This window comes from Pituophis catenifer, unplaced genomic scaffold, assembly GCF_029215685.1.
Source record: "Pituophis catenifer annectens isolate HBS135680 unplaced genomic scaffold, rPitCat1.0.hap2 SCAF_3, whole genome shotgun sequence".
NCBI lineage: Eukaryota > Metazoa > Chordata > Lepidosauria > Squamata > Colubridae > Pituophis > Pituophis catenifer.
Genome location: NW_027256883.1, coordinates 153,762,383 through 153,787,866, shown reverse-complemented (window position 1 = coordinate 153,787,866; position 25,484 = coordinate 153,762,383). Strand labels below are relative to the sequence as shown.

The 25,484-nt window shown below is 41.1% G+C and overlaps 1 protein-coding gene across 1 annotated transcript in view; it reads right to left on the bottom strand.

The window, feature by feature from the left end:
* Window positions 1-22,590, bottom strand: part of RAB3B (RAB3B, member RAS oncogene family) — a 59,548-nt gene extending 36,958 nt beyond the window's left edge. Inside the window, exon 1 of the mRNA XM_070941348.1 lies at window positions 22,363-22,590. Within this exon, the coding sequence (XP_070797449.1) occupies window positions 22,363-22,590 (228 nt within the window). The remainder of the gene's footprint in view (window positions 1-22,362) is intronic.
* Between the last annotated feature and the right edge of the window lie 2,894 nt (window positions 22,591-25,484).

Below are 25,484 nucleotides of genomic sequence, written 5' to 3'. Positions count from 1 at the left end.
TATTGGTAGTTTTGTTGAAGCAATACTTTACAGTTGATATGTGAAAGTTAATTGTACAGGTAGTCTTCAATTTATGACCACAATTGAGCCCAAAATTTATGTTGCTAAGTGAGACATTTGTTAAGAGAGTTTCGTCCCATTTTATGACTTTTCTTGTCAGGGTTGTTAAGCGAATCACTGCAGTTGTTAAGTTAGTAACATGCTTGTTAAGTGAATCTGGTTTCCCAATTGACTTTGCTGGTCAGGAGGTCGCAAAAGCTGATCACATGACCCCAGGACACTGAAACCATTATAAGTATGAGTCCATTCCCAAGCATCCAAATTTTGATCACGTGACCACGGGGATACTGCAACAGTCCTAAATGTGAGAAACTGTCACTTTTTTTCAGTTCCATTGTAACTTTGAATGGTCACTAAGCTAACTGTTGTAAGTCAAGGACTACCTGTATGTTTTCTCATATGTAGACCTCCAGGCATCTACAGTATGTACATAGATTAGAGGGTAATCCTCAATTTGTGTAGGATGCTACTTCAGTTATTCTTAGTCTCGCTTGATTGAAAAACAGATTGCCATAGACAATTTGGCACTTGCTTAAAAAGTGAAACCAAACGTTTGCTATAAGTCAATCTCCTCATATTTGTACAAATTGTACAAATACTGTATTGCCTAGGAGTAAAACTAGAGAAGTGTAAATTGTCTTACTTGTCATTTAGTTCCTGCAACCTTTGATCTTTTCTGTGCTAAGAATAGATTCAGTTCAGTCATTTGAATAGAACACAAAACTGGTTTAGCATTATGTAAATAAAACTTGGTTCATTAGCTCTTCTCCCCACCCCATCTGTCTATGTGGTCACTAGGAGTCAAAAACAATGTGATGGCACATAATCAATCAACATTCAGGAATTTCTTTTACAGCTTTTCTAAAAAAAATGTAATCAATGGCACTGAACACAGATCTTCCTTTAAAAAAAAAAGCATCTGATTTTTTTGAGAAGATAGAACATGAAGAATTTACATACATTACAATTCCTATATTGGTATTCTTTGCTTCAGGCAGAAAGCTCTTTATTCACTTTTGGTTTTTTCCTGGGTGTCTTATCTTTTTTGTCTTTGAGCAACTGCTTTCTCTTATAAGCGACTGGGGTTTTTGTGGAGAAGCAGGTAGTTGGACAGTGCTGTTCTTGAGTTCAGGATGTAGCAATAGCAATAGCACTTAGACTTATATACCACTTCATAGTGCTTTTCAGCCCTCTCTAAGCAGTTTACAGAGTCAGCCTATTGCCCCCAACAATCTGGGTCCTCATTTTACCAACCTCGGAAGGATGGAAGGCTGAGTCAATCTTGAGCCTGGTGAGATTCAATCTGCCAAACTGCTGGCAGCCAGTGATCAGCAGAAGTAGCCTGTAGTACTGCACTCTAACCACTGCGCCACCGTGGTTCATATCATATGTAATGTGTAGTTGGTCTATCTCAAGTTGTGAGAGCAATCTGTTGAAAGATAAGTTATCTGTTTCTCAGTTACTATGGATGCAGATTTTCTGTCCATCCAGAGTCCCTCATGGGTTTCATATATCCCATTTCATTAGGTCTATTGTGGTATTCCATCAATTCCAGGTTATCTTGTCTTCTCCTTGCATGCGTATATGTGTTTTGTGCAGGAGTGGTATTCACTTACCTTCGCTACTGGTTTGCAAATGTGAGCATGTGCACGCTCTCGCTTCGCTCACACACACCGCCTCTGAGCATGCGCAGGGCCTTCCGCGAAATGGGACGTGAGTACATCTGGGCGGGTGGGCAGAGCATCCCGTAGTTGCTGCTACCGATTCGCCCGAACCGGATATAACTGGATGAATATCACCACTGGTTTTGTGTGGGTGGGTGGGTGTAGGTGGGTGTATAGATCATTTCAGACAAGTGGCTGTCCAGTCACTTAAACCTTTTAAGTCTTCTTAAAAACATATGTATGTATGTATACACAGACAACACATACATACAGAGACACACACACACACACATGCACATACATACATACTCAAAAATGGTTCTGTCCAGAGTCTAATCACCTGGTGCCTTTCAGCAATCTCTCTCAGTCAGCAACCTACATTTAATTATTTTACAGTCTTCTTCCCGAATATGTATTACAGATTCTTTTAAAACAGATATAGCTGACCAAACTTCCTATATTTTAATTACATCCAATACCACCTGCTATGTTCCACATGTAATATAATTTGTTTTCCTAAAATAATGCTTCTGCATATAGTAATGTCTTTCATTACTGCCTGCTATAGCTATTATAAATCCATTACTATCCACAGACGATTAGAGAAAAACACTGGAAGTATTCCGAATCTTTAGTTCAGAAAGAATGGGAGGGTAGCACAGATAAATTGACATAAAATTGAAAAAAAGATTTAAACATAGATGTTCATAAATAACATTTCCATAGCAGCAAGTTAGCCAATCAATCAAAAAAAGAGTGCTTTTTAAAAAAAAGTTGTAACAGGGCTTCATATATAAAAGGGTTTCTTGCTGAGCATTACTAAGAAACAGAAATATTTTACTTTGAATCTAGACTTAGTAGGAAGACATATTTTCATTTTAGAAAATGAAACTCAGAAGGATTTTTTAGGAACTGGTTGCCACCCATGGTGTTGCATGGCTCTGAATCCTACCACTAGGTTTAATGTGTATCTTAATGTTCCTCTTTTCAAAGCAATCTCTTTGGCAGTTATGTAACAATCAATCCCAAATAAGCATTCTACTTACTCTCAAAATTTAACTCTGCATTTCATATTATACAAAATATAATTGAAAAGCAAATTCTAGTTTCCTTTTTCAATTATACAAAATTTCCCAACTAAGACTCAAATGGCAACACATAAAAATGTTAATAATTGCCATGTTTAGACACTTTACCTAAAATTAGAATACTAAATATTGATTCAAAATGATGTTTCTTGGAATACATCATAAACTGTGTACCATTGTTTACAAACCACAGTGATGATAATTATATAATATACTGTAAAACCCCAAATCAAATCCGTTTTACTACTATGTAATGAAGTGTGTAAAAGTAAAGGTAAAGGTTCCCCGCGCACATATGTGCTAGTCATTCCCGACTCTATGGGGCGGTGCTCATCTCCCTTTCAAACCCGAAGAGCCAGCGCTGTCTGAAGACGTCTCTGTGGTCATGTGACTAGAATGACTAAATGCCAAAGGCGCACGGAATGCTGTTACCTTCCCACCAAAGGTGGTCCCTATTTTTCTACTTGCATTTTTTACGTGCTTTCAAACTGCTAGATTGGCAGAAGCTGGGACAAGTAATGGGAGCTCACCCCGTTACACGGCACTAGGGATTCAAACCGCTGAACTTCCGACCTTTCGATCGACAACCTCAGCATCTTAGCCACTGAGCAACCACGTCCCTGTTAATGAAGTGTATAGACCATATCATTTATTTCTGGGAATGACAATGCTACCCTTGTTCCCCAAGTTTTGACCATTCTCACTCTTTGTTCCCTTTCTTTGGGCTCTGCAGCAGGAAAAAAAAATCAGTCTTTTCTATGTAGGTAGCAATCTGACAGATTATGGGGTTGCACCAGCGCATGAGGATTCAGTGCATTATCTATACTCCTGTAGGACAGCGGCCCACAACCTTTTGGGCACCAGGGATCTGTTTCATGGGGAGAGTTTTTTCCGCGGACTGGAGGGATTTTGGTTTCTCATGCTGCCTGCATCCTGCAGATGGGGTTTCGCTTGTTTGCGCTGCCCAGTTTCTGGCATGGCGTGGCCCGGTGTCGGTCCACAGACTGGGGGTTGTGAACCCCTGCTCTAAGACAATGGTCTCCAATATTTTTGGAGACTGGTTTTGCGGAAGACAATTTTTCCACGGACCAGGGAAGGGATGGTTTTGGTTTTGCTCGCTCACCTGCCGCTCACCTCCAGTTGTGCCAGTACCAATCTGTGGCATGGGGTTTGGGGAACCATTTGGCCTCAGTGATACCACCTTTACACATTATAATCCTTGTTGCTCTTTCATTGTTAACATTTTATTAACATTTTATTCAGTTCCCTATTTTATTGAAAGATAAGAGAGATTTGATTCCTTCATTGTTTTATACTGGAAAACCTAACTGAATGGGATGAAATCACTCATGTTGTATTTTCTGCTACCATTCAATGATAAAATAGAGTGAACTACCATATTTTTCGAAGTATAAGATGCACCTTTTTCCCCCCTAAAAGGGGGTGACAATTTAGGTGTATCTTATACACCAAATGTAGCCCCGCCAACCCACTGGCCCCCACCCTTTGGCCTCTGCCTTGCAGCAGTTACCTCCTTGCAAGCAAACAGCAAGAAAAAACAGCTCCTTTCAGCTTCAGCACAACCTAATTAGCACAAGTTGATTAGATTGGCCTCCTGACTCTCAGCTGATTTGCTCTCAGCTGATTTGCGCAGGGCTCTGCTGCTTGCTCCAAAGAGGTAAATTGCTGGAGCAGATTTTTTTTTTCCTTGAGCTAATCAAGCTATGCTGAAAACGAAAATGAAAGTAAAGCAGGCTGTTTCTCTTTGCTGCAACAAGGCAAAATTGCTCAGAGGCAGAGGGAGATTTCTTTTTCTTCCTTTCCTCACCAAAAAAGGTAGGTGCATCTTATACTCCAGTGAGTCTTATACTCCGAAAAATACGGTAATCTTTTTTTTTTTAACATGCTATCAGATCTTTTCAACTTATGGGAGAAATGTTTGTCTCTGGGTGAGAACAATAAAGAAATATGCTTAGGAGAATCTCCATATGTCTTTTTTTGTTTTGTTTTGTTTTTGGAGCCTGACATCAATCTTGCCAAACTAAAACAGACACTTGCACTATAAAACATGTTTTGGGAACTAGTAGAGAGGAGCCATCTTCCCACTTTTTCTCACACAAGCTGTCTAAACTGTGTTGTCTCTTGCTCCTCTGGAATGCACTCCCTCCCTCTTGGGAATATGGACAGCAGTCCCTCATAATTATTTATGAGAAGTAATGTACCACCCACAGCTCCTGCCCTTTCTAATCTGCTGCCCTTTATATATATTCCACCCAGTGGTGGGTTTCTAGCAGTTCGCCCCGGTTCAGGTGAACCAGTAGTGGCGGCGGAAGTAGGCTCCGCCCACGGATGCTCTGCATGTGCGCAGAAGTGCACGCGTGCGCTCCCAGTACCGAACCAGTAGTACCAGATTTGAAGCCCTACTCTTTGTATATGTAATGTTAATGCCTGTTTTACTCATCTCCAGATGCTGCTACCAAGCATCTGTGCAGTCAGGTGGCTTAGAAATCTGCTTAGTTGAAAGGAAAAATGCAAGTGCCTGCTGTTTCTTAAATTTACTGACTTAAAAAAAGATAAACATAGTCATCAAAAGATGGACTACTTTCATTTAAATGGAACAGTGAGCATTTGGCTATTGTAACACTTTACATGTAATCTTTTCTTTGGCCATTAATTAATCAATTCATCTCTTTGACAGTAATAATCCTGACCTTTATTATTCAATATTTTATTTCTCCTTTGTTAAAACTGCTGACCTTTTCTTGGGCTTAAGGCCCCACTTCTTTTTTTTTTAATGATCCAAGAAAAGATAACATGCTTTTCACTATGCTTTGACTTTGATGTTTATTTATAGTGAAAAAACATATACGTAATAGTTTCCCACAGGCCAAATTTATTTTTGTGATTCTGAATGCCTGTCACCCATAGACCATTCATCTGATAGGAAAGCAACATACCTTAAGAAACTGAGACAAAAACAGGCGAATTTCAGAGCAACTCTCTCTATGGGGAAAAAGAGAGAGAGCTTGACTCGTTCAGCCCTTGGTATCACACTGGGGAATAAGGAGTGATTAGTTGTGACTGCTGCTAACTGTACCTGTAAATAACATAGCGTTTGGCAGGAAAGTCTGGAATAAGAAGTTGTGTATGTTAAACTGTCTTCCTCTTTGAATTCATCAGGTTTGAAACAAGGCACTTGCTCTGTCCTTGGAAAAGAAGCTTTAAGATCTACTCCTTACTTAAAGAAAAAGTGATATCAAAACTCACAATACCTGTCAACCATTTATGGGCAGATGCTGTTCAGATGACTGCTAAAAAAATCCTTGACATCATTGGAAAATACATAGAGGGAACTCCAATCAGCACCCTTAGTTTGTTTAACCAAATGTTGGAGAAATTAATAAAAAGAAGCCAAGATAAATATGTATTCCTTACGATTTTTCTGATTCTACATTAGCTCTTCAGAAAGGTCCTGATTACCTAGCAACCAGGCATCATATGATCAAGATGAGCATCATTGTTTTGTTTTCAATCATGGTAGAACGCTTCACTATGTCTACCTTTGATTTAAAAAGCAGTTGGTAGTGCCATTTCTACAATTATTTGTAGCAAGAAAACTTTAAAGGGCAAACAGATATTGCAGGAGCTAACCTTCAGTAGGATAATTATGCAGAAAAGAAAAAAAATCAATCTGGAGTCAGGTTGTGTATGCAAGTTCTTAAAAGAAACAGCCAGTACGTATTGCTGCATTTTCATATACCAAATTCAATAGTTGTACACCCCTATTGAAAATGAATTGTCAAAAAAAAAATCATTTCCAGAATAGCTTCCCATAAAGAATACTTCACGCTTACAATGTAACTGTCTGAGAAGTGATGAGTATTTTCTGAAAAACACGTAATTATTACTTTCTTTTTTTTGGACAATTATGTATTTCTAACCTCTGTACCACAAATAATATGTGTAAAATTATAGCACTACAACTGTAGACTGTTTTAGTTCATTCAAAGGGGTAAAAGTATAGCACTTAACTGCCGTGCATTGCATAATTTGATGTGCCTCATGCCAGTAATAGAAAATGTATTTTGAAAAATGGTGAACAGATTTTACATCTAGGCAGCTGCAGCCAAAATGATAAAAAAGGGAAAAATGAAAGAGTCATTGAGCATAATTAGTGGTTGTCAAGTTTCAATTTGCTTAAATTATGCTCACAAAAATAGTAGGATGTTATGATTTCTACTTGCAGCTGGGCACCCTTTCTGTGGAAGTATACTCCTGCCATTCATCAAAACTATTAATATCCTTTAGAAGCCTACTGTGGTTTATTGAATATTTTTGTAATGAGTGTAGCTTAACACTACAGATTTTTCAGCATCTCCCCAAAAATCTAGTTAGATTTTATTTTCTAACAAGCAGAATGGGATAAAAAAAGCAGCACTTCCATATTATTATTATATAGGGAAGTGTGCAGTTTCCAGGACAGGATCGAATTTTAAAATAAATACTGTCAATTCCTTCCCTGGGAAAGAAGAAATCCATCAAAACACTACTGTTTAAACAGCTGGTTAATATTATTTAGCATGTGTCCTAGGGGTTGCAACAAAATGTATACCATAATGGACATGGCCAGTTCCCAAACACCACTTCCTAGGAAGGCCAGTTGGTAAGACAGAGAAAGTAATTGCTCCAGAATATGAATAAAAATTGTTTTCTAAACACCCAAATACAGCCTGTAGCTTTCAAATCTTCTTTCCCACCCATGTACACATTCACAGGTATTTTGCAATATAACAGAGTGTGGAATCCTTTCACAGAAGGGGGGTAATGTTGTGTTGCAATGCGTAAATGCTTACAAAACTGGGGGTGGTTTGTAGATTGCCAGTATGATAGGTATTTCAAGGTTATAATACCCTGTTTCCCCAAAAATAAGACATACCCTGATAATAAGCCCAATCGGGCTTTTGAGTGCATGCGCTAAAATAAGCCTCCCCCCAGAAAATAAGCCCTCCCCGAAAATATTTAAACACAGAGCTGGAAATCAGGTAAGATGGCAAGAGGAGCCCCATCTTGCTCCATGAGCCCCAAAATAATAAGACATCCCCGAAAATAAGGCCAAGCGCTTATTTCGGGGTTCAAAAAAATATAAGACAGGGTCTTATTTTTGGGGAAACATGGTACAAGATTCAGTTAAAGAGCTATACAGAGTGATGATAGCAATAGCACTTATACACCGTTTCACAATGATTTACAGCTCTCTCTAAGTGGTTTACTAGTGAGCAAATTGCCCACAACAATCTGGGTTCTCATTTTACCGACCTCGGAAGGCTGGAAGGTGTGTTGTGACTCCGACCCCCGAGCCTGTCTTATTGGAGGGAGAAAACTCCAAAAATGAAGGAGAGGAGTTGGTAAGGCCTCCCTCTCCAGGACCCTCCTCTCTGGCAATGCCTCAGGTGTCTTCCGAAGGAGAAGAAATAGGCCAGGAGCCAGGCACTTCCGAGCAGCCGCAGTTAGACAGCAACGGAGATAAGTCTTGGCTGGATCCCCGACAGCATCGGAAAGACAAGCGCGTGCAGCAGAGAAGGAGGCGTGCCAGAGATTAAGCTGAGTCACTGGACCACACCCCACAGGAGATAAAAGGGGGTGTGGTGGCCATTCAGCAGGGCTGGATTTAGATGAAAAGAGGCCCTAGGCTATTCCACTTATGAGGCCCTTTCACCAGTGGTGGGATTCAATTTTTTTAACAACAGGTTCTGTGGGCGTGGCTTAGTTGGGGTGTGTGGCTTGGCAATCATGTGACTGGGTGGGCGTGGCTAGCTGGTCACGTGACTGTGTAGGCGTGGGTAGCTCATCATGTGACCGGGTGGGCATGGCTATGTGCATAGACTTTTTTCAGAGGGCTGAAAAAAGTCATTTCTGACTGGGCTTCGCACTTTTGACCGGTCCTCACACTTATGACCATCCTCACATTTATGCCCGTGCAGCTTTTTTAACAACCATGTCACTCATTTCACAACTGCTTCTCTTCATCATGATGACAAGATAGGGCAAAAACGTAAAATGTGAGGACAGTCGTAAGTTCGAGGACTGGTCAAAAGTGCGAGGACCAGTCACAAATAACTTTTTCAGCCCTCTGAGTAGTCCATATGCATAAAAGGATACAGCAATAGAGAGGGATGAAGGAAGGGAAGGGAAATTAGAGTAGGAGGGAGGGTAAGAGAGGGAGGAAGAGAGGAGGAGAAGGAGAAAGGAAGAGGAAGTAGGGAGGAGAAGAAGAGGGGGAGGAAGAGAAAGTAAAAAGGAAAGAAAAGAGAGAAGTGGTAGGTTTGAGGAGAAAGATTGCTGTACAATAAAAAAGATGAAAGGGAAGAAAGCCAACCCCAAACAAATATAAAGATATTAAGATAAAGAATGAATTGTTAAACTTTAAAGAATAAAAGAGAACAAACAAAGAGCCTTGGTAGTACAGGGGTTTAAGGCACCCTGTTATTAAGCTGGTTATTAAGACCAGCTGCCTGCAATTACTGCAGGGTTCGAATCTCGCCAAGGCTCAAGGTTGACTCAGCCTTCCATCCTTTCTAAGGTAGGTGAAATGAGGACCCAGTTGTGGGGGCAATAAGCTGACTTTGTATAAATATACAAAAGGATGAAGGCTATTGCTGAGCACATTGTAAGCCGCTCTGAGTCTTCGGAGAAGGGCGGCATATAAATCAAATAAAAAAAAATGAATAAATAACAATAATTAGAAACACACATACAAACATACAATGTATTTTCTTTGAACAGAGTATTTGGCCGGTTCACAAATTTAAACAGTGTTTAGTCATTTCAATTAAATTTACAATTTCTATATTTCCTTTTTGCCATATTTATTCCTCATCTATTTTTGTAAAAAACCAATATTACCCTTCATCCTCATCTCTAATCTTAATCAAATTCAATTTTTCCCTTCTATTCTATATTATACCCCTTCCCATTGTCATCTATTTTTATATCCATCCTCACATTGGTTAATTATGTAATATTAGTTGTTTAATATAAATTCAACATTTTAATATAAATCAATTAGTTATATAACTACCTTTTTTGTATATTAATCAATATGAACATGAATATTCCAATTATTTCCATGCAATCCAATTTCTTACAAATCCATTAATTATATTTACCAATAATAATAAACCAAATAATTTCCCCCATATATTCCTCCAAATCACAACTTAACCATTTCTGCTTTCAGAAATATACAATTAATAGTATCTCAATTATTACAATTCCCTAGTTAAATAGAGCTTTTTTTCTTTTGTGTTTTAAAATCCTGAACTCCCCTCTTTTTCCCCAAATTTCCCATTGTTTGCACCTACCTTTTTTGGTGAGGAAAAAGAAAAGAATTATGCCTGCCTAATTTTCCAACCTTGCAGCAACAGCAAAGCAGTTTCACTTTCGTTTCTCCGCATAGCTAGGGGGAAAAAAACCAGCACTTTTTGCAAGGAAGCAGAAGAGCCCTGAGCAAAACAGCTGAGACAAATCAGCTGAGAGCCGGGAGGCCAATTAGCCTATGCTGAAGCTCCGTGGGCCAATAAAATTACAAAAAAAACACCAAACCCTTTGTTAAATTGCTGGCTCCCCCGCCCCTTGCCCACCACTATTTATTGGCAATAAATAGTGGTGCGGAGGGGCGGGGCAAGCCAGCAATTTAACAAAGGGTTCGGCTGCACCACTGGCTCTAGGGCGGCCCTTTGAAGCCCCGCGGCAAGAATTTGAAGTTTTTTTTTCCTCTAGCCATCAGCTGGGACTCCGGAGGCAGCAATAGATGGGGAGTGGGCGGGGTAAATGAATGGCCAGTGATCCAACAGAGCAGAGAGGGAGGGTGAGTGAAGGCGTGGAAGCTGCTTTCTCCATCCTGCTCTCTTGCCGGTGGGGAACCACGTGGCAGCCGGTGGGGAACCACGTGGCAGCCCACGTGGATCCCAGGCAGCGGAACTCAGGCTAGGGAAGAGGTGGGCAATTGTGGCTCTTTTACAACCTGTGGCCTTCAACTCCCAGAATTCCTGAGACAGCCAAGCTGTCTCAGGAATTCTGGAAGTTGAAGTCTGTTGCAATATTTTCAGGATCAGACTCAATAAAACTAGTAAGAGTTGAAAGTTCAAATATATCTCTCTTTATTTACACTAGGCATTCTATATTCACTGAATATTCACAGATAGAAGCAAGGAATGGGTGTTTGCAGCTCCTTATATATACAATGGGTGGAGCTAGGTATGGGAGTGGTAAAGTATGAATACATTAAGAAGTGAAGAATAAATTAACCCCTGATATCCCGTTCATATACTATTTACATATTAGAGAATAAGGCATTTACATGTGACAAATCCCCCTCTAAATGCCGATTCGATATGCTACACCAATTACATTCAGATTCAGGACAATACAAAACATATAACTTGGAAGTCAAGTATTTATGCTGCTTAAATGGCAAAGGCTTTGTCAATATGTCAGCTAATTGTTCTGATGTCTCACAATGCACCGCTTTAATAAATCCATCCTGAGATAATTGTCTCACATGTTTAAATTTTATGTCTATATGTCTGGACCTTTGTCCAATGGCGTCAGATCTAGATATTTCGATAGCCGCTTTATTATCTTCATGCATGACAAAAGGTAAGGCAGGTTTTTTCCAAACATCAGAAATTAAATCATTAAACCATACAAGGTTATTTGCTGCTTTAGATAAACAAACATATTCTGCTTCTGTCGTTGAAGTGGCCACTAAATCTTGTTTGCCAGTGTACCAGTAAACTGGACAATCATTTAGGAGGAATACATAACCAGATGTACTTTTTCTGCATGAAGTGTCTCCAGCCCAATCCGCATCTGCGTAACATGTGAGGTTTGGCTCCTTAACATTATTAGGCTCTAATATCAAACAAAAATCTAAGGTATTCTTCAAATATCTTAATATCCTTTTAACAGCTTCCCAATGGTACATTGTTGGTTTGCTGACATGTCTGGACAATAAATTGAGGGGTAAAGCGATTGTCAGCGTTCCAAATTAGGCTTTCTTCCAGCGCTGACATAACAAGTTGAAGCAGAAAGAGCGGAAGCTTGATTTATTGCTGAGATGAACTTTTACCTAGTTTTGTATATACAGATAGGGTGTCCTGGGAGACGAGGGTGGGGGGCTGCATTCCTGTGAAAAGAACGTGCCGGGATGTAGAGATGGATTTGTATGATGGCCAATGGGACGTTGGGGCTGGAGAGCGGAAGAGGAGGGGGTTGGAAGGAGGGGCCAGTTTGGCTGCAAATTTGAGTCAGAAATGTCGGATTCTGCTATGCTTAAAAATAAAATGTTTCATTAGACAGCTTGTGCTTGAGAATGAAGTTTATTCAAGATAGCACCGAAACCTGACAGACAGCCAAACTCTCCTCCAAATCCAGGCTGGCTGAGTTTAAATCATCCCGTTCCCTCCCAGACATCTGGTCGGACGGACTATGGCTGAAGCCAAGCTCTCGGAGGAAAGCCTGCTTCAAGAAACGGGAGGAGCAGAAGCGGCCGTGATTCCAGCCAACTTGGAAAATACAAAGGTAAAAGATAAAGAAAAACCCCTAAGTGAATTGGGAAGGGCGAGCTGGGGATGGGAATGGCAGCGAAGCCCAGACAAGGCAGCACCTCCCCACCCCAGGATGAGAGACGAGGCAGAGGACTACCAACACCAAGGCTGGCCCTCCAGAGCTCAGCACAGAGAGGAGAGGGCAGAGAGGGAGGAACCACCCCAGTTCAGAGGGAAATTCGATGGTGACCCAGACAACCTCGCCCAATTCCTCGATTCAGCTGAGATATACATAGAGCGGTTCGGACACCTCTTCCCTTTCCCCAGAGCCCTAGTGAATGCTATCTCGGAAGGGCTGGAGGGAGAAGCAAAGAGGTGGTCAGCATCACTCTACAAATACAGGGCCCCCCAGCTACAAAATGCGGATGGGTTCTTGCAACTATTGAGAGCCCGTTATGAGGAGGAGGAGGAGGACCCCTATGTGGAAGATGAGCTCAGAAACCTAATGCAGAGGGGGAAGCCTATCAGAGAGCATATCCGTGAATTCAGGAGAGTCATTGGGACACTGCCTCCCCTACCAGAGCGATTGCTGGTGTATTTTTTTAGAACAAGCCTAGATAAAAGAATTTCCCAAGTGACTGCCTATCGTGACATCCCAAACCGACTCGCTGAATGGTTCCGGGTAGCGATAAAAGTCGACAGAGGGCTGCGGGCGAGTGACACGTCAAAACCACCAGAGGAAAAGGAGAAAGGCCGACCAGACCAGGGGCCACTCAACAGACGAGAAACCCCAACATCACAGCCCTCCTACAGACCAACTGCCCCACGGAGCCCACTGAAATGCTACAGATGTGGAGGAAGCGGCCACATAGCAGCAAGATGTGGAACGCCTAGACCGGCACCGGCTCCACCGCCCAAAGCACGACCGGAACGAGGGCCCAAGCGCGTCATCCACGTACCACGGGAAGCTACCCAAATCCCTGAGTTTTTCGCTCATCTGACCGAAACCAGAGGAATCCCAGTGGAGGGAGATCAGTCCCCCGAACCCTATGACACGGAAGACGAAGGCGAGGATGACCCGATGGTGAGTGGACCCGTCCATCCTTTTCTTTTCCCCATACGCCTAACAGCCCCCAAAACAGGGGCCCAAGAGACTTTCCAAGCCCTAATAGACTCGGGTAGCACACGGTGCCTAATCAACCTACCCACAGTTCTAAAATTGGGAATCCGGGCTAAACAGCTCAAACAACCAATTCGCTTCGAGCAAGTTGATGGGTCCCTAGTGGGAGGAACGTACGCCACACACTTGACTGAACCCGTGAGACTAGAACTCGCAGATCACTGGGAGACGATCCGCTTCATAATAGCCCCCAAGATGACAGAACCAGTCATATTGGGACTCTCATGGCTCGACAAATGGGGCCCAATCATTTGGTGGCAAGAGGGAACCCGCAGGCTGAGAATAGCAAAGGGGCCCCAACCCCTGCCGCCCCGACCAGAAGAATTCCCTCCCACGCTGAGACCCCAAAGCAGCCCTCCACTACAGAATAAAACACCACCAACACAAGGGTCCCTCCCAGAAGGTGCAGCAAAGCAATTGGCAGCCGCACCCACCACCGCTTGTAACGCAAACCAGATCCCAAGGGAGTTTCTACGGTCCATAGGTTCATCCCAAGGGCTCAGCTCAGCATTTCACCCGAGCACCAATGGGGGGGCAGAAAGACTGAACGCTATGATAGAACAGTATTTAAGATGCTACGTCGACTACCAGCAGTCCAATTGGGCAGACCTCCTATCTTTTGCGGAGGTTGCATATAATAATGCTGTCCACAGCAGCACGGGGCTAACCCCGTTCAAAATAGTGAGTGGCATGGATTTTGTTCCCATGCCAGAATACCCGAGGGAGCCCCCTTCCTCAGTCAGTTTGACCGACTGGATGGCAATGTTGAGACAAACGTGGGAAAATGTTAAGAGGGCGCTGGCAAAGGCGGCTCAATCTTATAAGGAACAAGCAGACAAGCACCGAACTCCCCAAAGACCATTTCAGCTAGGAGAGAAAGTTTACCTCTCCACCAAGTACTTGAGACTTAGACTCCCGAGCAGGAAATTGGGCCCAAAATTTATAGGACCATTTCCTATAATAAAAATAATCAACCCCGTTACAGTGCAATTGCAGTTGCCACGGCTTTTGGGGAAAATTCACCCCGTTTTTCACAGTAGCCTTCTAAAACCTGTAGTGGGGTCTACTTTAAGGCCAACGCCACGTGAACCCCCTGGGCCCCTGGTTGTTGGGGGCCAAACGCACTACGAAGTGCAGCGGATTCTTGATTCAAGATGGCACAGGGGGCGCCTTCAGTACTTAATTAAATGGAAAGGTTACCCATTGTCAGAGGCTTCCTGGGTGAAGAGCGCAAACATCCAAGCTGATCGCCTTATAGCAAAATTCCATGCAGACCACCCGGGAAAGCCGGGAGGGGGGGTTGCACAGCCAGGGAGGGGCTGATGAGACTAATCTTGTTGTGTTTTCCCTATGGGATAGGTGATGTCGCAGAAGTGAAGGGAGAGGGGCCGGATGTCAGCGTTCCAAATTAGGCTTTCTTCCAGCGCTGACATAACAAGTTGAAGCAGAAAGAGCGGAAGCTTGATTTATTGCTGAGATGAACTTTTACCTAGTTTTGTATATACAGATAGGGTGTCCTGGGAGACGAGGGTGGGGGGCTGCATTCCTGTGAAAAGAACGTGCCGGGATGTAGAGATGGATTTGTATGATGGCCAATGGGACGTTGGGGCTGGAGAGCGGAAGAGGAGGGGGTTGGAAGGAGGGGCCAGTTTGGCTGCAAATTTGAGTCAGAAATGTCGGATTCTGCTATGCTTAAAAATAAAATGTTTCATTAGACAGCTTGTGCTTGAGAATGAAGTTTATTCAAGATAGCACCGAAACCTGACAGCGATATCAGGTCTAGTCCAATTGGAAATGTAAAGAAGGGAACCTATGATAGACCTATAGAATGTATTATCTTTGAATTCAGGGGATGATTCATCTGCATTTCTTAGGAAGTCTGTCTGCATAGGAGTGTCACAGGGTTTGGCATCGCTTAGATTGCATTTATTCAAGAGTTCTATGATCTTATCTCTCTGAGTAAGTTTGAATCCTCTTTTAGTTTTATTAATTTGAACACCAAGATACTTATTTACTTTGCCTAAAGATTTCAATGAGAAATGTTCATTTAGCTTAGTTACAAATGTTTCTCTTCTTTCTTTGTGTTTACCTATGTACAAAATGTCATCCACATAGATCAATACAAATTCTATGTAATCATCACCCTTTTTAACAAAGAAACAGTTATCAGCGGTAGTAGCATTGAAATCCATAGTTTTAAGTACTTTTACTAAACAATCATACCATCGTTTACCAGATTGTTTTAACCCGTATAAACTCTTGTTTAATAACCAAGTCTCATTCTTGTTTGTGTATTGACTGTGAGGTGCTCTTACATATATTTCCTTATCTAGTTTTGCGTGTAAATACGCAGTCTGTATGTCATATTGGAATACATCGAGATTGAGTGCTGATGCTACAACTAGAGCTGTTTTGACACTCTCAGTTCTTACTGTGGGGGAGTATGTGTCAGTATAGTCCTCCGGATATTTCTGTGCATAACCCTGTGCAACTAATCTAGCCTTGTATAGAGTATTGCCTCCCTCTAAATTTTTAATTTTATATATCCACCTAGTGCCAATAATGGTTTTGTCCTTTGGTGCAACTGCAGGTGTAAATACATTTAATCCTTGTAAACTTTCCATTTCTTTCTTCATTGCTAATTCCCATTTTTCTTTTTCTTTACGAGGAAGTTTTAACACTTCCTCATACGTATTAGGTGTTGTTGATTCTCCATCCATATGCATTATATAATCTTTGTATTTATTTGGCATTTGGTTTCTGGTGTTTCTAATTGTTTTTTCAGGTTTACTATTATTATCATGCAAATATCTTGCTTCCTTTTTTGTTAGTGTATCTGTCTTTATTTTGTGTTGACTATTTGTCCATGTTTTGGTTTTGTTTCTATGTTTGTTGTCATTTTGCTTTTCTATAGTCCCTTTCTCTTGGGGTTTTGTATCTTTGTTGTTACTTGGGAATATTTCATTAAGATGTATTTTAGACCAGTTGGCCTGTTCATGGAACACAGCTGTTCTGGAAACTATAAATTTGTTATTATTATCAATGAATCTGTATTCTTTCGTGCCTGTCTCATATCCCATAAATCTGAGTCTTCTAGACACATTTTCTCCTTTTCTTCTTAATTGTTTAGGTATGTGTACGTCTGCAGTGACTCCAAATATGTGCATGTGTGCTAATTTTGGTTTCCTATTATACATCACTTCATATGGTGTCTTATTTACAATGCTGGACCAGGTTCTATTCTGTGTGTAATTGGAATAATGTAGGGCTTCTGACCAGAATTGTTTGCTTAAGCCAGCATCTTCCAATGTGCATCTAATCATGGTTTGTAATGTTGAGTTCTTCCTCTCTACAATTCCGTTCTGGAACGCAGAAAATGGGCTAGATGTGTAATGTAACATTCCTTTGTCCTTCAGCCATTGGGAGAATTCCTTAGACATGAATTCACATCCCCTATCTGTCATGATTTGTTTTATTTTGATATTGTGTTGTGTTTCTACGCGTTTATAAAATTCTTTAAATTTCTGAAAAGTTTCATCTTTGTGTTTTAATGTATATACAAATCCATAGCGACTATAATCGTCCACTATGGTTAAGAAGTAACGTTTTCTATAAGTGATTGATGGAGTTAGTGGACCAACCAGGTCCATGTGTACTAAATCAAAAATTTTCTTGGTTGACCTTGTTGATTTTCTAGGCCTGGGACTAGTTTTTAGTTTTGTAGATTTACATACTGAGCATTCCAAATAGTTTTCACAATTTTTTATTTTAACACCTTCTGCGTGTTCAGTCATTTTTTGTACTACAGGAAAACTGGCATGTCCTAACTTCCTATGCAAAACATGAGCACACTCATCATGAATTGGCTTTCCTATTTTTGGTTTTTTTTCATTATGTGCATCCTTGTGATCATGAGCTACTTTACATTCATCATTGTCACTGTTGCTAATGTTTCCATCATCTAGTTCAATACAATCTTCCATATTTGAATCAACGTTGTGTAACCATTTCTCCTTTGTTATTAAATAAGGTAGGCCTCCTTTAATCATTACTGTGCCTATATCTATTTTATTTTTCTCCAAGGTCGCTTTTCCTTTTGAAAAAACAATATTAATATCAGAATCTCTGCTTAGTTTTATGGCACTTAGTATGTTATGAGGTATTTCAGGTATTAGTAATACCCCCTCTATTTTTCCTAGGCCAGGTAAGGTTACATTCCCTCTACCTAATACTTGAACCTTTTCTTGGTTAGCTACCTTTATTACAAATTTATCTTCTACAAATGAAGATAATATACTTTTGTTATTAGTGGTGTGATTAGTTGCTCCAGAATCAATAAGCCAATTATTGTTCTCAGTTTGCTGTATGTTAGTGTTGTCTTGTTTGTTTAGTCCATTCAGTGAACCAGATTTTCTATCCTTTGAATTATCTCTGCCCCCTCTATGCTCTTTGTAATTTGGTGGGCTTCTATATCTATGTCTATCAATGGAAGACTGTCTATAATTGTATTTATTTCTGTGTTCTGACCTATGTCTTTCTTTTGAGATTTTGGGGCAATCTCTTCTATTGTGTTCCCTGGATCCACAGTTGTGGCATCTAAATGTTTCATTATATCTTTCTTGAAAAGCTACTTTTCTATATGGTTTGTGTTCTATGTGGTTGTTAGAGCGACTCCTCCTTGAATTGTCTTCAGCTATTAGCTTATTGGATAGACTTTCTATGGATAAGTATCCTAGATTGATTGTGTCTAAATGTGACATATAATTATCCCATGATGGGTCAAGTGAGTTGATGATAACACTTTTCATCGTTTGATCTGAAATCACCTCCCCCCTTAAATGCAGTTCAGCTCTTATTTTGTTTAAAGATATTAAATGTTCACTTATGGAAACCCCTGGTTTTATCCTAGAGGAAAAGAAATCTTTAGACATTCTTGTGGTAGTAGCTACACTGTCACTGTGAAATAAATTGAACATGCATTGAATAATTTCTGAAACAGTCAGATTTTGCTTAATGCTGTGATACATAGCAGGAGATACACTAGAAATTAATAAGAAAAATGCTCTATGGTGTAAGTAGTCTAATTTTAGAGTCCAAGGTCTTTTTGGGGGATTAGTGATAAAAAACAGTAAGTTTTCTTTCATAAAGACAACCTGGAGCTGCTGATACCATTCTTGTAAATTAATGCCATCTATCCTCAGCTTTGGGAAGTCACTGGGCAAGTTTCCGACATTATTGGGTCCATTACTTACAACCGGAGGTAGTCCGTGGTCTAGTAAATGCTGGAAATTACAAAATGGCGTGGGAATGCTCGCAACGAGCCTGCACGATCCTTTCAGCAACTCATGTCTTCCTGGGCCGTCTGCATGGTCTTGCGCATGCGTGTTGTTTATTTCGTCCCTGGAGTCGTCGTGAGAGGTTCTCGTCGTTGCGGCTCGCTCGTTCTGCTCCTCCTCAGATGAATCGGTCTCTGGCTCGATCTTGGGAGTCCTGACAATGGCGGTTGTTCTTTTTCTTCTCTTGAGAGCATTGGTGCTTGCATCGGTCTGCGGCGTGGGGCGGTATCTGCAGGGCTCTCTGGGTTCAGGCGTCGGTGCTCTTGTCGTCAGGATGGGAGCGGGTAGATTTTGAGGCATTGGCTTGCTCGCTTGCTTTCTAGTTGACTTTTTGGTAATTTTTAGTTTCGGTCCAAATGCAGCAAAAAGCGTTTTCATTGCTGATTTTATCTGAGTATCTGTTGAATCACCTTCACTTTCCGATTCTGATTCTTCTGAGGTGTTTGACTTTTCTTTTTCGTTTTCATTATCTAGTAATGTCTTTCGCGCCAGAAATTTTGAATCGAGTTTTCTGATTGGCTCTGCTTCGCTCATTCTGGAGGTCTGTTGAAACCAAGATGGCTGCCATTCAAAATTTTGCGCGGGATCACCGTTTTTCTTCTTCATAGTGTTTTTTTCTGTAATCGTATCACTCACTATTTTTGAATCTTTTGGCTTTTCAGTAGCGACGTGCTTCTCTCTCGCTGCTCCGCTGTTTTTCAGCATATCTTGGAGGTTCGCGATGAGGCTTTCATCGTTCTTCTGGCTTTTTAATAGTTTTAATATCTCTGACCTGAGTTCGTTGTTTTCTATTTTGATTTCCTCTCGGTCATCGTTTTCATTTATTATTTCTTCGTCTTCAGTGGTGTATTCTTCGGATTCTCTCGAAATCGCGTTTGTGGATTCATCGATTATTTCTTGATCCGTTTCCATTTCTTTGCTGTATGCCCTGGTGTTGGGCCTATCTCTCTTAGACATATTTAAATTTTTTTATTGAGTCAATTAACCATCCTCTGCTACCAGCTTGTTGCAATATTTTCAGGATCAGACTCAATAAAACTAGTAAGAGTTGAAAGTTCAAATATATCTCTCTTTATTTACACTAGGCATTCTATATTCACTGAATATTCACAGATAGAAGCAAGGAATGGGTGTTTGCAGCTCCTTATATATACAATGGTTGGAGCTAGGTATGGGAGTGGTAAAGTATGAATACATTAAGAAGTGAAGAATAAATTAACCCCTGATATCCCGTTCATATACTATTTACATATTAGAGAATAAGGCATTTACATGTGACAAAGTCCACAGGTTATAAAAGAGCCACAATTGCCCACCCCTGGCTACGGTAGGCTGGCGCCGCGCGGGTGGGAGGCGAGGGGCGGGCTAGCCAGCAATTTAACAAAGGGTTCGGCCGAACCCCCTAGACCCCCCAGAATCCCACCACTGTATAGGCCCCTCTTGATCTTGAGGCCCTAGGCTGAAGCCTAATTAGCCTATAGGAAAATCCGGCCCTGCCATTCAGGCTTTGTGACGGACAAAACTGAAAGCTAGCAAGTCATTCTGCATTTCTGGAACTTTGTTATATGCTCTGCTTGGACTGATTTTTTGGACTGGACTTGACTATTCTTTGGCTTTTGTGGACTTTGATGTTTTCGGTCGGAGGAAATAAACCTCCCTTTGTAAGTAAAGACTGTTGGCAAGCAGCCACTGGGTTGCTGCCAATTCTGTTATCAAAGGAAATTCTTGTCTGCTGGTTTATTTTAACTCTTAGTCAACTGCTGGTGTGCGTGTGTGAGACAGGGACAGAACAGGCTGAGTCAACCTTGAGCCAGTCAGGATTGAACTCCTGGCTGTGGGCAGAGTTAGCCTGTAATACTGCAGTCTAACCACTGTGTCAGCCTGGGTCCTTGATGGTGGGATTGTAACATAATTATATGTTATATAACATAATGAGATTTCACTGAGAAGCCTATTTTGCAACAACACAGCCAGTGTGTGGAGGTTGTTCGTTGTTGTGAATATTAAGCCTGCTTTCATAAATCTGAAGTCTGTTTGCCATTTTTTGTTGCCAGATAGGCTTAGACATTCCCAGTCTATATTCTAATTTACTAATATTTTTATGCCCTCTACTCTATATTGGCACCTCATGCATATTGCATATTGGCACCTCAGGGTTATTTGTAAACAGGATCAAATCACCATCACGCTGGAGCTTGCTCAGGACTTCACATTTTCTTGTGCATTTTCTTGTTTAACTTTCTTCTAAGAAGTCTGTGATTCTAGAGCCCCGTGTTATTTTGTCTACACTGATCATTTTGTAGGAAAGGCACTATGGAACATGTTTTTTATCATTTTTTCCCCTTTTATTTTCCAGTAAGACAGGTTGTGTGACTCCTGTGTCTTTCACATGCAAAGTTAAGGTTATGGCAGATAATGGCATCTCCCTAAAAAACAAATGGAAAACTTCCAAAACATCATAACCGGGCAGAAGACAGAGCTCTGGTGAAGAGACCCAGAAGGTTTCAAGGAGAGGAACTTGGAGATCTCCAACCTTTCATTGTGTGGGATCCGACACAATGCTACAGTCAGTAAGTAAACAAGGGAAAGGTAACTAGTTGTCTTTACTGTCTGTGGAGATTCTCAGTCATCCAGGCCATGATTGTCCCAAAGGTGCTTTTATCCAAAGGCAACTGAACTTTGTTTTCCTTGAAGAGGTTTCGCTACTCATCCAAGAAGCTTCTTCAGTTCTTCAGTTCCAGAACTGAAGAAGCTTCTTGGATGAGAAGAGAAAAGTCTTCAAGGAAAAACAAAGTCCAGTTGCTTTTTGAAAACACACCTTTGGAATAGTGCCTTTACTGTTTTACAATGTAATGACATCATTCTCTAAATGCAATGTACAAGCAAGTAAATAAAGCACACTGCTTCCAGGTAAAGAATGAGGAAATATCCAGAAAGAAATACCAAAATGCATCTGCTTCAGTGGTGGGTTGCCCCCGGTTCGCACTGGTTCTATAGAACCGGTAGTAAAACTGGTGGGAGGCTCCGCCCACTGATCCTGACATCATCAAAATGTTTCTGCGCATGCGCAGAAGAGCGCGTGTGCGTGCCACAAAACAAGAGCGTGCACGGCCCCGCTGCAAACCAGTAGTAAAGGTAAGTAGAACCCACCCCTGATCTGCTTACAATAAAGCACTAAAGAATATAGAATTCATGTAACACCTTCCAAAAATCTAAAAGGAAAACTAACCAAGAAAATCCTAGGCACATCTATTGCTCACTGTAGAACCCAGATGCTCAAAAAACGTTAGTGCAATTACTTGATATTTAAAGGTTGCCCATCCTCTGCAATAACAAGCAACGAACATAGCTTCAGCCTTCTGTCGAAATGAAATACAGACAAGCAAATAAGCCTGATTTCCCACAATGAAAGAATAATTTGGAAATTATAATGATCCCTCTAAATCTGTGCCCAGAGTAAATGATTCGAGAATCATGGGTACTCACCCAAATCTGCAGTTTTACCCTCTTGTCATTCCTGTAAACAGTCTTCACTTTGAAGTCAATTCCCACTGTACTGACAAAGGCAGGTGTGAAAGTGTCATCAGCATATCTGAAAAGGAAGGAAGTCTTGCCCACACTACTGTTGCCAATGATCAGGAGCTTGAACATATAATCAAAGTTCTGGTCTGAAACATCCTTGGGTCCATATCTGGCATCTGTTACCGAAGCCATCTAAACAAAACAAAAGCATCATAGACTAAATAAAGGAACAGTTATTTATTTCAGCTTAGACTTATTGATCAAGTACATATGTTATGCAGGTTCTAGTTTCAAAGGAAAAAGGTAAAAGACTCTTTGGAGTCAATCTTGACTATTGCTGTGACCGCATAATTTTTTCTTGGTTGCAATATGAACATGATTTGTCTTTTTTTTCCCCTGGGATACTGTAGAAAGTTAGGGAGATGGCCTGGAAAGAGGTATTCAGAAACTGTTTTGTAAACAAAAAATACAGATGCATACCTTAAACCCTGGGAAAACAGATAGCCATTAAGAAGAGATTCGGAATGGCTCATCCTAACTCACTGTAGTATAAGAGGGAGGGAAACAAAAGCACAATCAGAGTTGCAAAACTGTATTAGTATTGTCTATCTCAATAGAATAGAGCCATAATGGCGAACCTATGGCACATGTCTGTACACGTGGTGGCATGCAGCATCTCTCTGTGGGTACGTGAGCCATTGCCCCAGTTCATCTCTTTGTGGGTACGTGAGCCATTGCCCCAGTTCAGCTCTGCCGCGCATGAGCACGAGCCTCCCACCGGCCAGCTGGTCTTCGGATCTCTGCCGCACATGTGCAGGGGACGGGGCACATGCACGGGGTCCGCATGTGCATTGCATTTTGGGGATTCAGATGTGCACACACATATTCACACGCGCATGCATGTGCTTTGGACACTCAGTCTGGAAAAGGTTACCATCACTGGAATACAGCATGGGTCTCCAACCTCTGGGCCGCAGCCCACTAATGGGCCATGAGCTGTTTGCAACCGGGCCACGGAAATCGCGGGCAATAGGTAAGCATGCAAGTGCATCCCCACTTGCTCAAGCAGCGGACAAGTATGCATACGCATGTTCCATTTGTGTGAGTGGCAAGTGCATGCCAGTCATTCAAATGGAGCTGCACATGCTCACTTGCTGACCACTCATGTGGAATCATCCCCGCTCTCTCCCTTTTCCGCCGGTCCGCAAAACTGGAAAGTTGGAGAATTCTGGAATAGTGTATTGGTCTGTTGAGTTGCTTTCCAGATCTGATCTATCTCGTAAAATGACAGATTCTTAGAGGAGATTCCTTTACATCAGCAGAACCTTAATTTAGACAGAGGCCCCATTGATTTCAGCAAGTCTAATTCTAAAAATGCCAACTCTCCTTATGTGCAATGCTGATGCCACATATTTATAAAAAGTTATCCAGATAAGCTGTGAATGCCTTAGAAATGCCTTAGAAACGAAGCTTGCTCTCTTCTGTGTATGCTATATTCCTCCTGTCACTAGGATGAATTATGAATTGCTAACATTTTTCAAAGATGATTAATCCTGCCTTTGTTTGGTGTATATATGAACTGAACTGAGTTTATTATTAAAATTAAGTAATTGGCAAACATTTTACAAGGAAAAAGAAAAAAAAATCAGCCGAGTCGTTGCCAAGATTAAACGGGGCCACCTGCCTTCCAGATTCCAGTGTTAATTGCTGTTGTCTTTATTGAACGACAGTGAAAGTGAATAGATACCTATTTGTGTGTCAACCCTAAGTGTGACATATATGCCACTGCCATAGTGACTCTGTTATCCTATTAGTGTTTTTAATATATGGAGACTCTTTTCTCTAAGGCAGAAAGATATAAGACGGTGTAGTGGCAATGTGGAAGACCATTGTATTTCAAGGATATTTTGATTTATCCTTCATATTAAGAACATTCTAGAAGTTTAGAGTTTATTCTGAGCCAACCTGCTTGTTTTTCATTCTTGCTTGATGAATAAGGGAAGTGGGGGAGGGGATCTTCACACAGCTGTAGATTGTTTAGATTACCACTAGCTTATCAGCAATGTTCTCAGAACCCTTGTTTGAGAGTTATGCGCTATCCAGTCAAGGTCAGATCCTGCAGTCTCATTACCATGGAAGTAAAGTTATGACGTTTGGTGCCAGACCTTAATAAGATCATTTGAACTTTGGAACAGGCTTGAGTGTTCATTACACTGCAGATCCTGGCCTTCGTGGTCTCTTCACTGGGGCTCCCAACAGCTGGTGAGAACATCTTGCTTGGTATGTTATGCTTTTATACCAGCTGTTAAAGTTATTATAAAGCTTGAAATCTCCTTACCTAGTTGTGTGTTGATTGTCCCTGCCACTGCCTGCCATTTGACAAAACAGGTATTTTCTCATTTAATACAAAAAAAAAAAATTGTCACCTTCAAAATTTGAGAATGGAAATCCAATAGAACTGATTTATGACAGACCCATTTGAGAATTTTTCTTATGAGTGAAAGAAACTGTAAAGTGGCACTTTTTATAATCTACTCAATTGAAGAGTAGATAATAAAAAGCCTTGGTGAAGAGCCTTGGTGGTGCAGCAGACTACAGTGCTGTTAAGTAGCACTTAGCTGCCAGCTGCCTGCAATTACTGCAAGTTCAAATCTCACCAGGCTCAAGGTTGACTCAGACTTCCATCCTTCCGAGGTAGGTAAAATGAGGACCCTGATTGTGGGGGCAATAAGCTGACTTTGTATAAAAAAGAACACCGCTGGGGTGGGGGGCGGAAGCCCTACTAAGCAGGTATATACAAAAGTATGAAGGCTATTGCTTAATGCATTGTAAGCCACCCTGAGTCTCTGGAGAAGGACAGCATATAAATCAAACCAATAAATAAATAAATAAATAAAATTTAACCCTGACATTTGTGTCCTTAATTGTTCCTTGTATATTTCCCCATTGAGAAATTCACTAGATTTGATAACAGTGGCTTCTCCTTTACTATGTTACTTGTTGAGATGTGCAGCTTTACCAATTGATTAAATAAATAAAAATAAATGTCAGTTTCACTGCAAGAGGACTCCGCAAGGTGTATAATG